Raw genomic sequence first — 15,970 nt, 5'->3', positions numbered from 1 at the left:
AACACAATCCTATTTTCCCTAAACTGATGTGCCAATCAGCTTATTCTACTTGCCCAAAATAGATGTACTCAAAAGGGCTATGCCCTCATGAATGAATAAGGTTTTTATTACGTCTATCCTTCCTGTTAATGTTAGCAAAGGAGTTAAGTGATTAGGTTACTTGGCTAAAAGCTGTGTGGATCATAACAATGTAATGTGAGAAATGTTTGGTAAGTTTTTAACATGAAAAATCTTATTGCCCAAGCGCAACCCCAAGTGCAGGTTCCAGGTCCGACCCCTGCACTAAGTACAACTGTGATTCAAGAGAAGAAGTTCCTTCTCAAACAAATCAAGCCACTTGAATTTGATGGTAAGGGAAGGACTGTTCAAATTGACATCGAGGTCTGGATCGAGTCCATGGAGGACTATTTTGAGGCAGCAGGAACTGCACTTGCTAACCAAGCCATGCTTGCCAAACTTAAGCTTACAGGCGAAGCAAGACTTTGGTGGAAACAGTGGTGCAAAGACCAAGGGATCTCGGAAGGGACAGTCACTTGGAAGAAGCTTAAAGAAGATGTGCGAGGGACGTATCTGCCACCTGCCTATCGCATACAGAAGATGAACGAATTCTATGAATTGAAGCAGCTTGGACTATCCCTAGATGCATATTATTCAAAGTTAGTCTCTCTCTTAAATTACGCGCCACAAATGGATATGACACAACATGTGTCAAAGTTTTGTGCTAGGTTAAAACCACCCATAAACACCCGCTTGGAATCAATGCGTCCAACGGACCTACAAGATGCACTCATTCGAGCTGCACCCATAATACAGGAGGTGCAAACCAAGCCAAGGAACAACAAGACTTGGTCTTACAGGGATCAGAACAAGGGAATGTATAGGTCTCAGGCTAAGAGAGCGCAGGGCCAAAATCATGGACAAAGGAAGAAAGCTAAGACCAATGCTGTCAACAACTTTGTTTCTACACAAGATAATGGCTGCAATCTCCGTTGCTTCCATTGCAACGAGCCTGGACACTTCAAGAGGTAGTGCCCCAAGCTTAACAGAGGACAACACCAAGGGCCATTCCAAGGAGCCGCCCATGGCCAGAGGGAGAACCTTCAGTGTTGCCAACAAGGAGTTGGGCAATGAAGAAGATCCATCCATGGATGCTGATATTGAGAGGGCAACGGTTCATGCCGCTCTTCACAAGAAGGGTCCGAATCGCCAATTCTCGGTGATCCAAACTCCATCGGATTATGAAGGTAAAAGCTTCAAAACCTTAATCGATTGTGGCAGTACACATTCCTTCATTTCATCGACCTGTGCAAAAAGACTAGGGATAGCCACAATAGATGCACCTACTTTACTTGTGGAATTGGCAAATGGTCGTGAGGTCTCTTGTACCAGGCAAACTGCTAAGGTGAAATTCCTACTGGGTGGGAAGCCGACTTCGGTGAGATCCAGGGTAATGAACCTAGGTGTCCACGAATGTTTGCTTGGAATTGATTGGCTAATATCCAATCATGCCCACATACACTGTGGTAAGGGCTAAGTCTCCTTTCGAAATTCTGAAGGGGAACTAGTTACAACTCAAGGAGAGGCTGGTAAGCCAAAAATTCAGCTGGCAAAAGCAACACAGATAATAAAAGGAGTTAGAAAGGGTCTCCCTGTCTATCTGATTAAACTAAATAAGCTAGACCAGAATCAGGAATCTAAGGAAGAACCTTCATGGTTAAGGGAATACGTAGATGTATTTCCTGAAGACCTGACAGAACTTCCTCCTCAAAGGGGAGTCGATCATGAAAACAAACTGGCACCAGGAGCTGCACCAGTCGCAAAGAGACCATATAGGATGTCCATCCCAGAAGCGATCGAACTAAAGGAGCAACTCAAGCAACTGTTAGACCAAGGCTACATCCGTCCTAGCAGTTTGCCATGGGGAGCTCTAGTGTTGTTCCAGAAGAAGAAAGATGGAATGCTTCAGCTATGCATTGACTACAGAGGGTTGAATCAATCGACCATTAAAAACAAATATCCCATCCCAAGAATAGATGAACTTCTTGACCGTCTTCAAGGTGTAAAGATCTTCTCTAAGATAGATCTCAGGTCTGGATATTGTTAGATAAGGATCAAGGAAGAAGATATCCCGAAGACTGCATTCAGCACAAGGTATGGACACTTTGAATTCCTAGTGATGTTATTCGGATTGACAAGTGCTCCTGCTACCTTCAATAGGTTAATGCAGGATATCTTTAGACCCTATCTTGATGACTTCATACTCGTCTTCTTTGACGATACCCTAGTCTACTCTAAGTAGGAAAAAGATCATGAACCCCAGCTTCGCATTGTTCTTGAAACAATGAGAGCACACAAGCTTTACGCCAAGAAGAAAAAGTGTGCATTTTTCAAGCGACAGATTGAATATCTGGGATTCATTGTATCAGCGGAAGGAATTTCAGTAGATCCGGCCAAGGTCAGAGACGTTTTGGAATGGCCAACACCGACTTCTGTCAAAGAAATACATAGTTTCCTTGGATTGACGGGATGGTACATGATCTTTATAAAAAACTATGCTTTGATTGCAGCGTCTCTGATTGATCTACTAAAGATGCAAGTGGCAATTGTATGGTCACTTGTTGAACAGACCAGCTTTGACAAACTAAAGCAAAGCCTAGTATCAGCACCCATCTTGAAACTTCTTGATCTTAGTAAGGAGTTTGAAGTGGTAACTGATGCTAGCGCACTTGCCTTGGGATGTGTGCTTATACAAGAAGGTCATCCCGTAGCATACTCTTCAAGGAAACTAAAGAGCCATGAAAGGAATTATGCCACCCACGATCTGGAGCTATTGGCTGTCATCCATGCTCTCAAACTTTAGAGACATTATTTGTTGGGTAACAAATTTGCCCTAGTGACGGACCACAAGAGTCTTAAATGGATCTTCACCCAGAATGAGCTCAATATGAGGCAACGTCGATGGATTGAAGTGCTGGAAGAATATGATTTTAAAATCAAATACCGGCCTGGAAAAGAGAATGTAGTTGCCGATGCACTCAGTCGTAAGGCATTTCTGAATTCTCTGATTTTGCAAGATTCATCAACAGCAAGATCTCTAGCCACAAAGGTATCAATGCCAAACAACCCAATTCTTGAGCTAGCTAGAGAAGAGGCATGTCATGACCCAACCTATCAGAAATTGCTAAGGGAGATCCCTATCAAAGATCAAGACTCGAATCTAAAAATAAAGTATCAAGAATTCTTTGTTTCGGTAGTGGACTTGTCTACTTTAGGACAAGATTATGTATCTCTGCAAGCAAATCTCTCAAGTAGAAGATACTTTGGGAAGCCCATGGCTCCCTTTTCTCGGGACACCCTAGCTATGCCAAGACCCTTAATGCAGTCAGGAAGAGCTATTATTGGGATAGGCTCAAAGGTGACGTTCTTAAATATGTCATGGAATGTTTGTCTTGTCAACGCATTAAGGCAGAACATGTCAAAATGCCAGGGAAATTGCAACCACTTGACATTCCCCAAATGAAATGGGAATTCATTAGCATGGACTTTGTTGTTGGCCTACCCCAAGTTCAGGGAGGATACAACTCTATTATGGTTGTAGTAGATATGCTCACCAAGATTGCACATCTTATCCCTGTCAAGACAAACTATAAAGCCTCAGACATGGTAAGATTATTCATCAAGGAGATATTCAAACTGCATGGGTTACCCAGAAGGATCATTAGTGATTGTGACTCTCTCTTCACATCACACTTCTGGAGGGCTATCTTTGAGGCCATTGGGACTCAACTCTATTTCAGTACAGCTTACCATCCCCAAACTGATGGTCAAACGGAACGAGTCAACCAAGTCATTGAAGATATGCTTAGGGCACACTGTTGTCGCGATTCAAAAAGTGGATTCAATATTTGCCACAGGTTGAGTTTGCCTACAATGCTTCTTACCAACAAAGCATTCAGATGACCCCTTTCCAAGCATTGTATGGGCACGATTGTCGTATTCCTTTGAGCTTCTCGGATCCAACCTTGAGGGTTGAAGCTTCAAAGCAGATGCTGGAAGATATGGATGATCAAATCAAATCAGTAAGACAAGATATCCAAGCCGCCAAGGACAGACAGAAGGCTTACGCGGACTTGAAACGGCAAGACATATCCTTTGTTGAAGGTGATATGGTCTTCATCCGCGTACGCCCTAAAAAGAGTTCACTATCCTTGGGTGAGTACAAGAAGCTGAGTCCAAGGTATTGCGGACCTTATAAGATCACTAAGTTCCTAGGACCTAATGCTTACAGACTATAGCTGCCCGCAACCCTAAAAGTTCATAATGTATTCCACATTAGCCTATTGAAAAAGTATCTACCTAATCCAAGTCATGTACTTGATGATTAGCAAGTTGTAATGCCTAGCCAAGGAGTCCTTGAGTTACGGCTTGATAGAGTCCTGGATGTCAGGGAGAGGCATTTGAGGTCAAGGACCTTGAGAGAATACCTCGTCCAGTGGAAAGTTTATCCCAAAGAGGATGCCACTTGGATGGACGAAGATACTCTCAACCAACACTACCCCTAGGTTCTCTCGAGATGAGGACATCTCGATTTCTCTAAGGGGGAGAGAATGTAAGGGGCATAGGAAATTCCCCATTATATTAAAGGAAAATAATTTTTTTTTCTTTCAACTCAATTTATTATTATTATTTTCCCTCTCTCCCCGCCGAAAGCAGTCGGGGAAGGAGAGAGGGAGTGGGAGTGGTGGGAAGCATGCACCCTCCAGGTGGAGGGTGGCCATGCCAGCTCTTCCCTCCCCTCCCCTATATAAGGGGGGGAGGGATTCTCCCCTCCTGAGGGAAGGAGGGCTACGCCGTTGCTGTCCTGCTGCACAACACCACCCGGGGCCCTCGTCTGCACGCCATTTCCCTCCCGCTAGGACTCCCGGCGTTGCCACCCTCCTTCAGTCTTCTAAACGGGCTTTTCTCCCCCCTCGGTGTGTTAGTCTGCATCAGCAGCAGGACGCTCCCGACGACCCGCTCCGCCACCCAAATCTTCCATCTCCACATGGTTTCAACGCAGACCCTCTAGGCCTTTGGGCCTAGTCAAACCCCCCCTAATTACTGCAGTTAGGGAGAGGCATTTGAGGTCAAGGACCTTGAGAGAATACCTTGTCCATTGGAAAGTTTATCCCAAAGAGGATGCCACCTGGATGGACGAAGATACTCTCAACCAACACTACCCTTAGGTTCTCTCGAGATGAGGACATCTTGATTTCTCTAAGGGGGAGAGAATGTAAGGGGAATAGGAAATTCCCCATTATATTAAAGGAAAAGAAAAACATTTTCTTTCAACTCAATTTTATTATTATTATTTCCCCTCTCTCCCCGCCGACAGCAGTCGGGGAAGGAGAGAGGGAGTGGGAGTGGTGGGAAGCATGCACCCTGCAGGAAGGGGGGGAGGGCTTCTCCCCTCTCGAGGGAAGGAGGGCTACGCCGTCGCTGTCTTGCTGCACAATGCCACCCCAGGCCCTCGTCTGCACGCCATTCCCCTCCCGCCAGGACTCTCGGCGTTGCCACCCTCCTGCAGTCTTCCAAACGGGCTTTTCTCCCCCCTCCTCTATGTGTCAGTCTGCATCAGTAGCAGGACGCTGCCGACGACCCGCTTCGCCACCCAAATCTTCCCTCCCCACGTGGTTTCAACGCAGGCCCTCATTCGTTTTTTTCTTGGATGTTTTTATTGTGAGGTGAAAGAAGGAGTAGGGCGGGAGAAGATAAAGAAGGTGAGAGAGAGAGAAGAGGAGGATTGGGAGAGAGAAGGGAAGGGAGGAGAAGAGAGAGAGAAGGAGAAGGAGAGGGTAAGAAGAAGGAGGGAGAGAAAGAACAGAAAGAAGGTGGGAGAGAGAAGGGAAAACGGAGAGAAGAAGGAGGAGGTGAAAAAATAGGAGTAAGGGATAAGAAGAGAAGGGAGAGAGAGAGAGAAGAGAAAGAAGGGAAGAGGGAGAGAGAAGAAGAAAAGAAGGCGTAAGAGAAGAGAAGGGAAGAGGGAGAGAAGAAGGAGGTAGAAGAGAGAAGAAGAAAAGGAGTAAGAGAAGAGAAGGAAAGAGGGAGAGAAGAAAAAAAGGAGGTAGAAGAGTAAGAAGGAGGGAGAGTGAGAAGGGAGGGAGGAGTGAAGGAGAAGGAGTGAAGAAGAAGGAGGGAGGAAAAGAGGGTAGAGGAAGAGGGAAGTAGAGGGAGAGTAGTAGAAGAAGGGAAGGAGTAGGAGAGTGGTAGAGGAAGAGCAATAAAAAAAGGAGAGAAGGAGGAGAGGAGAAGAAGAAGGGAAAGGAGAGAGGTAGAGGAAGAGGAAGAAGAGGTAGAGGAAGAGGGGCGAGAAGTGGTAGGGGAAGGATAAAGAGGAAGGAGTCACCCAAACCACTCTCCTAGTAATGAACCACAACGGGCGGTCTTCCAAACTGATCGTGTCTAACCGAAGCCGTTAAGGTTTGGACTGCCCAATCTCCTCAAGGGAATGGCTCCCAAAAAGAAAGTCGCTGGAAGCATAGGCGCTCAAGCCACCGGAAATGCTGGAGGGACGAGCCGAACGACCAATGCAACACCCACGAATCAAGCCCAGGTTCCAAGCATTAAAAAAAAATTCATTTAGGACTTAGTTCTCGTGGATGGGATAATGTTGTGCATAAGGTTTCGTTTATACTAAGTTGCATGCAATGGTAGGGTTGAACTTGCATAAGTTTTACTCATCTAAAATTACCTTCTCTCACATGAAATGATAACTTCTACACACATAAAATGATAGGGTTATCATCTTATTTTACATAAAATGATACCTTTTTAAGTAGTTCAATGCATGACTAGTCCTTTGGAATTCTCGTTTCGCGATCATGGTTAAAATAAACACATGAAATGCTAAATTCTGTTCATAAGTTACACTTACATCATTGGAAAATTAAACCCTAGACTTCCATAGATGCAAGTCACATGTGATCCGGTGCATTGGAAATAAGTACTCATTGCCAAGAATAAAGGGAGATAAAAGCTGTTTAGGGACAACTATACTAAACGCACAATGTGCATGATGGTTGGGAACTCCTGCATAGAATTGCACTAAGAGAATAGGAAGGATCACAAGCATCCAAACCACATCTTGGAAATTTAAAAATCAAGTATTGCCATGTGTGTTAACTGAGTGGCGGGAATTAGAAATTATAAGATCCTTGGTTGGGTTGCGAATAAGGCATGCCCAATTGCCTTGACTGACCTGCTAGTGCTTCAGTTAGGGACTAGGATACCCTAAGAAAGTATAAGTCAACTTACCAAGACCATTTGCTCTTGTTGAAATTATTGGGATTTCGCCAAGTCGCGAAAAGACCCAAGTTCGGGTGCTGGGCATCTGGAAGAAAGGAGTCACACCTTAGCAGTGGGTCGCACAAATGACCTCCGAAATGTTCGTGCTTGTACTTAGATACAATATTTGATTTCTTTGCTCAAGGAACTAATTCAAGGAAAACACTTAAATGCTTCAGGTTGAAAGCCTAGAGGGAGAGGCAGGAACAGTTACCTCCGACTATCTACCTGGCCCTATCCAAGGGGGTTGTTAGCTGCGCCAGGTATATGGACCTAACCCGCTGCGAGAGGTCTCTCCGTGGGTATTTCTTGGAGTAGGAGGACGCTTGGGTGCCAGGGGAGGCTTTGGCTATAAATCCCTTGCCTTCGGATCCCGTACAAGAGACCGACGTGACTCGGGATGGGATCTCGAGGCAAGGGAGCTGATTTTGCATGTCAAAACGTAATGTGTTAGGTAATTAGATAACTAAAGCAAACTGAGGAAAGTGCGGTGGACGTGACTCAGGTCCGTCCTACGGAAGGGTGGTCCCGGTTAGCTGGGAACTTTTCTCAAATGATGAGATGATAAGGCAATCAGGACCTAGAGACTTGCCGGTAGGAAAGGAACCCTGACCTCAGGTCGATCCTAGGTGGGAACAATTGGACTCTTCCGCTCTGGCAGACTCAGGAAGACCTAGATCGCAAACCCTATGTCATTCCCTGCGAGTGCCAGGCGGAGCCTTCTAGACCCTCCTCCCGATGGGCTGCTAAGACATGTCTCACAATCGGACGTATGGGCACGTTGCAATTCATGAGCCCACAAACTAAATATTAGGCCTCGTAATGCATACACAAATCAAGCATCCAATAGTTGTTGATAGAGAAAGACATCAAGGTAGTCTCTAGCATCATGAAGGCTAAACCTATCTTCATAGGAGTAGCAATATGTGTCTTCAACACCAAATCTTTATAATAATATATCAATGTATCTTTTTGACACAAAGTAATATCTCCATCACACTACTTAAATTTAGTATCCAAATAATGATGCAATAGGCCCAAATTTTGATATGTCAAAAGCTGAATCTAACTCATCCTTAAAATCAATAATTTGTGTCTCATTAGGACCAGTGAGCAGCATGCCATTGACATAAAGCACGATGATTAGAGACACATCACCCTCATGTTTGACATACGTGGTGCTTTCAATTGGATTATTATGAAATCTCATCCCGATTTGAGGAAATCAAGTGGAGGATATTAACGGCTTTGCCTAAGAGGTGGAATGTTGCTCTGTTACCAATTATTGGACTTAGGGTTGTAGGAATGCAAATACACAGCTTGGAGAAGACAAAGCTTGAGAGACCACAACTCAAAGTATATTGAGAGTATCAATAGAGAAGATTTATAAGACTAACTATACCCTAAAAGTGAATAGGCATATATATAGTTGGGGGGAAAAAGTATCCTAAGAGGGAAAAAGATGCTCCAATGATCCTAAGTGTATTTACACACATCACTATCAAAATATAGCAATATATTATTTACATAACACTTAACATTTTGACCTTAAATGGATTGGAAGCTTTAGTCTCTAGCAAAAGAAAGATAATAGCACAAAAGATAAAAAGTAATGTACAATATGATATGTATATTACATAAGGTGAAATAAAAAAGGAAAAATTTATAGATCTAAGCACCTATATCCACACATATATACAAGAGATCTATGCACACATATTATACATGTGCATAGATGCTTATTAATAATATACATAAAATGATAACTTAAAAAATATATAACAAAACCATAGATGAAAAGAAAAGCAATAAATCAAATATTTGATCTAAAAGATTGAAAAAGTATGCAATATTACATCCTCGTATATGCAACTAAGCATTAAAAAAGAGCAATATAACATAATATAGATATTATCTAGAGTCTATCCATTCTCATCTTCGCTTTAGTATATGAGAAAGATCTATGCAATATCATCATTGGCCATGGGTAATAATGATATATTTAAAATTGATAAGAAATTTAGAAGTCTTAGATTCTCTTAGTTAGAAGTACATAATTAGATAGAACTTGAAGATATCAAAACTATAAAAAAAGGAGCGATGATCAGAGTCACATTGGTCCATAACTCATCCCATGTCTTTTAAGTTACATTTACATACAATGAATACTTCAAGGCAACAAATTGATAGCATGAATTCACCCGATAGTATTACTGAAGAGTATTACCAAAGAGATGCTAACTCATCTTTACACCTTGCCTCCACATCTCAATTGCATATGAGAAATCAAAATCCTATAGAGAAGAATCTTCTATAGATACTCTCATTAAAGACTCACAATTTTTACACTCAAATGATTCTGAAGCTTAGATTTGATTAAAAATTTGATTGTCAAAACTGCTCTCACAAGAGACTATAGCATAGTGTTGCAATGTGCAACATTAAGTAATCTCATGAATATATGATATTTTTCTCTCATGGTCTAGCCATGGTAAACCATGTATCCTTGAAATTTCTATTCATGTTACTCAAATGGGGGTTGAAGCTTGAAGAATTCACACACACACACACACACACACACACACACACACACACTCTCTCTCTCTCTCTCTCTCTCTCTCTCTCTCTCTCTCTCTCTCTCTCATATTTTCTAACTCATGTATGTTTCATAACTAGCACTAATCTTCTCTTCATCATAGAATTCAATTAGTTTTTCTCTTTCTACATTTTCAAAGCTCTAACATCTTCTTTTTTTAATGAAAATAAGCATGGTGATAGTGCTTTAAAACATCCAACAATATCATTATCACAAAAGTGTTGCTTTAGGTTCTTATGATAGATTTTACAAATGATTTTTGAAAGCTAATGCATACATCTAAATTATATTCGTCAAATTTTCTTGAGACTTTAATGCTACTATAATGATTATCGTGAGCAGAAGTGCATAGAGCATTCAATTGACTATTTGTTGGTCCATAATAGGTATGATATGATAGTCACATCTATCATGGGTTGATGCATTTACATTAACAATGGGATTATCAATGAGAGACATTTCTAATGCTCTTATTTTGGTATCTTTAAAACTAGTTACAATAGTAATATCCACACACTCACTTTGAAAGACTCTCCTTAATGTGCATGATATATCAAGACCATTAGATAGAAAATGTATGTTATAAATGAATTTTAAGTTGGCTAATATATCGATAAGAATCACATTCTCTAATTGACTATGTTGATATTACTTGATATGAATTACATCCATTTTTCACAAAAAATTACTTGTTGAGCCATCTCACCTTACGAATCTTACTTAAGTGTAACACAATATAATTAAATTTGTACTTATAAACTCTCTAATGCTTTGGTTCTAAAAGCACTTTTTGAAAAGAGAGACATAGTTGAATTCATGCATGAATTAATTCCATATGCAATTTCAAATTGCTTGATGGTATCTATCAATAAGCTCGTCATAGGAGTAATGTGATGAATGCTTGTCATGAGTGGATTATCCCTTTTGAATTTAGTAGATAGCCTAGTTGACACCTATCATCGTAGAAGTCCTATTGGAGCCAAAACAAACCATTTTCAAAATATATAGGATGTATTTAGATATTAAATCAATACACATCTCATACAAATGAAATATAGTGCTATTATCTAGCTCTATCAATCTTAGAAATATGGTGGTAATCTCATATTTATCCAAAAAACAAACGTAAACAATCACATGTTTAAAAATGTCATATATCTATATACTTACCTAATATTGGACTAAAAAAGGAGATAAGTGAACTTAGCGATTCATGATTGCAATATGGACTTACTAATGTATTGTATATGCTTTATCAGTTCAATACATCTGACTAGGGACATATTCACAATCATCAACATCAAGTAATTCTAGATTCTACTCATAAGGGCAAAATGACATGCTTTCCAACTTGATATGCACAACCAATGAAATTCTTCCTACATGATCAGTCTTGTCTTTTCTTTTGTCTAATACCTTAGTTATTAGTATTTTTTTGCATCACAATGATAAGTAGCTAGCTTATGAGAGTTAGCCTAGCATGGTCTCTTAATGCACTAATTTGTACATCTACCAAACCACATTTGCCCAATTCACTTTTACACTTTGCATCTTGAATATTTTAACTCATGCTTCAATCCACTTAGCCCTAGAATTTTGACGTCTCAACATTCTTACATCTCGTCAAGTTTATCTTTTTCTCTTAAATTTTTATCGATTAAATCCATAATCTTATTTTTTTGATAGAACTTTGAAAAAGTCATGCATACTAAGCAATGAAGATTGTATGAAGTTTGACATATTGAATCTTCAATTTTAAAAGCAAAAAAGGATGATTAGAAGTTGGAACTTGGCAGTAGAATAAGAAGATCTATAATAAGATAACACTTAGCACATCTATGAAAAATTGAAAAGATTTTGGAGTTTTAAAGTTGTATATAGAAAATCTTAGCAAAGTTACACACATGCATACACGCACACACGCGCACGCGCATGCGCACGTGCACGCACACGCACACGCACACACATAGAGAGCCTAAATCTCAACTTGTTATCTACCTAATGCAAGGTTTTTGATTTTTCCTCGAAAGCCTTATCAACAATGGTGTAACCTTTTATATAATGAAAGGCTTTAGAGATAGAGCACCACCACTTATTGATTTGATGTGAGAGAGAGAGAGAGAGAGAGAGAGAGAGAGAGAGAGAGAGAGAGAGAGAGAGAGAGAGAGAGAGAGAGAGAGAGAGAGAGAGAGAGAGAGAGAGAGAGAGAGAGAGAGAGAGAGAGAGAGAGAGCTTATAAGTTATGGATTGATATCCCAAAAAAGATAAGTAGAGCTCTCTTTCTCTATTTTATTGAGCACATTGCAGGCTATAGGCATTAGGGGAGTTTTGAGGTCTCGAAAATGCCTTTTAGGATGTGGAGAGAGAGTGCTCTAGACCAATAAGAGCAAAGCCTCCGTAACGGAACTTCTAATTTAAAAAAAATAAAAAATCATTTTACAAAAATATATAAATATGATAATATTACGAATTTGTATTTTTATTATGTATTTTTAGTCTCTTATATTCGTGATTATGACATATTTTGCATTAATGGCATAGAGTCTCGGCTACTTTTATTTAATGATGTTTCTAGATTAATGATAATGACTGATGTAATCGAAATTCAAATTGGTGAAAAGCATGGCGCTCAGTTTTTTCCCTCGTTTCTTTTATTCCTCTATTGTTTTTCCCTCCGTTATGATAGCCTAGTCCTCTCTCTCTCTCTCTCTCTCTCTCTCTCTCTCTATCTCTCTCTCTCTCTCTCTCTCTCTCTCTCTCGTGCATGTATCTCTCTCTTCTACCATGGATACAGAAATTCGACCTTCAACAAGGCGTCCAAGCTCCCAAATCACATCCATATCAGTGTTTAACTCATTCCAAACTGATGGAAGATGGATTCCTACTATCATTAGCAAAGGTAGTTGGATCACCATGCAACAAGCAAAACGTGGAAAAAGGCAAAGACATGAGAGCTCGTTTATCTCTGCTTGGAAGGGCAGAATCCGAGATTTTAAGCTTGGAGCAAATAAGAATAGTATCAAAGAGGTACTAGTGCAACATGTGTTCATGCATAGAGAGTTGTGTTTGAAACCTGGATCTTCAAAGCTTCCAATGCATAGACCAAATTGTAAGAATTTGATTCTTAAAGTTTTTCCTTTCTTAAACATGGTTTAGGTTTTTCCATTATAATATTTGTTTGTCTTGTAGATGTCTATCCCTCTAATCTTGAGGAATGGCAACTAGTGGAATCTATTATTGATGTTATTGATGTTATACATGGTTCAATTAGAGAAGAAATGTATAGAGGTAGAAAGAAGACAGAGCTTGCAGAGAATGGAATATTCTTTTATGACCATTCTTATGTTATTCCTATGCGGTGTTGCCAATGGGGATCAATAAAACTCCTTCCTTTGCTAGATTTTTCAAGCTTTGAGTGGCCTTTGCCAAGTCCAGCTACTAGTGAGGGCTATAGATGTAAGATATTTTCTGAGATCCAGAAAGCACTAAAATCTAATATCTCAAGTAGGCTAAGCAAAGTTACTTTATTTATGCCTATTAATATATTTATTGATTTCTTCTCTAATATGGAGATAAGAATAACAAAAACCATGCTTTCAGTGAAGAGACTAACATATGATCATATCATACAATTTGTTGATGAAGGATGGGATACAAGGACAGAAGGAAAAATTATATGTAAGATAGATCAAGACTCTATAGCTTGTAAATATATGATTGCTACTCAAAATTTTATCCTTAGCTTTTACTATAGTCGATGGCATTTTGTTGGTAGTAGTCTAGTTGCTTTAGACCAGAATCTTAATGATTTCAGTAAGGATCCTATTGTGGATCTTGATATTTGGTTCAACGAGTATATTATTGCAATCTTAAAGATCAGAAAATCATGTACGCTACATCAAGTGAGGATGGATTTACAAAATGAAGACATTGAACTACCATGCTCCTTTGTATTCCAACTTGACAAGAAACGAGTAAGTTTTCACATCATATTATATCTACTTAGATGTATATCAAGATCTCACTTTCTAACTAACAAACATTTGTAATTTATTTTTTGCAGATATCGAAAAGGAGAGAAAATAAAATACACTGCAATGACATTCAAGAAAAGATATCTTTACTATCAATATAAAATACATGTACAAATTTTGTAGCAGATGTCTATCTGCCATCTCTATGAGATATACAAGGGCTGAAGGGCAAATTTCTATATATGAAGGCCTACAAGGCGATATGGCAAAGCTATTTCTTTTTTGGAGAACTATCCTTTCTAGGAGTCCTTTTGCCTTTCTTTGATGTCTTGGGTATAGAAGGTGTTGAAGCTGTGGATTTGCCTTCCGTGGTTATAGGCACCACATCTCCTTCATGGTGCAAATCCCCACCAATCTCTGTTGTTGGTTGTATACAATTGATTATCATATACTTCAAGAGCTTTGCTCTGATGTACCAAATATGCTCAGATGTATAGCAATCCTTCGAAAACTGTCACACATTTATAGAAAAAAGAGTTTTAGTTCATTATTGTTCTTACAATAGACTATATTTTTATCATCAATGGACTATTTTCAATTAATATCTATCTTAAAGTTTAGCATCTTTCATATTACCTTTACATGTTTATCATCATTAAGATAAACAAAGTTAACCATTCTTCTAGCATTTGCAATCACCCTCCAGCCACAAGAATGGCTATCATCCTGATGGGGACACTGCAACCACCAACACAAAGTAAAACTATAAAGAGGACGAATGGTAGTTCATAGAACAAACTCATGTTTCAATTATTTTAATGAATAACTTACTGCAACTTGTCTATATTGCATTGTTGCAAGCAAATCAGATGGCATAGGGGGTCTTTTCTCTAGCTCTTCAATTAATCTTTTGGCACCTCTGTATATAAAATATGTTGAAATTTAGAGTACTTACAAAAAAAAGAATTGAAATATCAAGGAGCCCTTGGATAATATAACTTACAATTTAGCATTTCCATGGCTTCCTTTCATAGAGTTGATTAAAAAGCATTGCTTATCCACAAGGTCTATTGCAATCAAGCTCCAATGAGAACTAAAAGCAATCATATCTCAACAAATTAGTAGGATAAAATCTCAAAAACTCTAATAGAATATTGAATCACTTACTTTTCATTATATGGAATTATAAGCAGCTCCAAAGTATCGAAGTCAATCAAATTGAGCCAGTGCTCAATAAAACTTGCATCAAGCTCATTCCTCATAAAGAATGAGATAGATGGATCAAAAACCTCAATTTTTTGTTGTATATCCAAAGGAAACTCATGCATTATACACCTAGAAAAGGCATAGAAATAGTGAGTATAAACAAGAAAAATCTTATTGCTAAAAAAATATCAAAAAGTATAAGTAATTATGGATGGACATACCTTAGGCCAGCAAGAATAAGACTGTCATTTACTTCTCTTCTTTTATCCTTAAGAATCTGAACACATGCAGCATCAAAGGAGATAACCTCAGTTCTTTTGCCTAAGTCACCAGGTAAGAAACAAAACACACTGAATCCTTTTGGATTAGTTGCTTCAAGAAGGGTGGCTAGCTCATTTTCAAAGGACTCTAGTTGCTCTATTTCCCTTTCTTCAACCCTTTGCCTCCTATACTCTCTCCATTTATCTGCTTGTTCCTCTTTAGCCTTCTCCTCTTTTTCATGTTGCCTTGTATCCTTCTCATGGGTGACATCCTCAACCCTGACACCAGAATCATCTTTCTTTCTTCTAGCTGGGGGCACATTAAGGATATTAAATGTCTTCATATCAGTGAGGGGAATTGGCTCAAGGACCTTTGAAAATCTATATCTTAGCCTCCTAAGAATTACCATGTCCTTGTCCATGAGTGTGAGCCTATGAGCATGAGCAGCACAAATGTAGGCATCTTGGAAAAACTCAATTAGAAAATCCTCTGTGGCTTCTTGTATACAATTAAGAGCTGTTCTTGTCCATCTGAAACTATCCAAACTATATCTGTCACAAATTTCCCTGACAAGCCTCTGAAAAGACAACTTTGGAATTGCATTGTCAAG

The 15,970-nt window shown here is 39.5% G+C and overlaps 1 protein-coding gene across 1 annotated transcript; it reads right to left on the bottom strand.

Moving 5' to 3' along the window:
- Positions 1-14,520: 14,520 nt before the first annotated feature.
- On the bottom strand, positions 14,521-15,435 carry LOC148015802 (uncharacterized). Its single transcript, XM_087664822.1, has 5 exons — positions 15,321-15,435; positions 15,061-15,228; positions 14,897-14,986; positions 14,725-14,812; positions 14,521-14,631 (listed from the first exon to the last, which is right to left on the bottom strand). Exons 2-5 carry the CDS (start codon positions 15,219-15,221, stop codon positions 14,521-14,523), a joined length of 450 nt encoding a protein of 149 aa, XP_087520948.1. The 5' UTR covers positions 15,222-15,228; positions 15,321-15,435.
- Positions 15,436-15,970: the final 535 nt, after the last annotated feature.

The sequence above is a fragment of the Lygodium microphyllum genome, chromosome 23 (assembly GCF_053477565.2).
Source record: "Lygodium microphyllum isolate KBCC chromosome 23, Lygodium_microphyllum_v1.1.10, whole genome shotgun sequence".
Classification (NCBI taxonomy): Eukaryota; Viridiplantae; Streptophyta; class Polypodiopsida; order Schizaeales; family Lygodiaceae; genus Lygodium; species Lygodium microphyllum.
This window is presented reverse-complemented; position numbering and strand designations above follow the sequence as displayed.

Excerpts from the sequence above, each read along its gene's own strand:
- LOC148015802 (XM_087664822.1), bottom strand. The coding sequence starts at position 15,221 with ATGCATGAGTTTCCTTTGGATATACAACAAAAAATTGAGGTTTTTGAT. Across the intron at positions 14,987-15,060 it reads ATAATTCCATATAATGAAAA|TTCTCATTGGAGCTTGATTG; the intron begins GTAAGTGATTCA and ends GATTGCTTTTAG. Across the intron at positions 14,632-14,724 it reads TGCAATATAGACAAGTTGCA|TGTCCCCATCAGGATGATAG; the intron begins GTAAGTTATTCA and ends TGGTGGTTGCAG.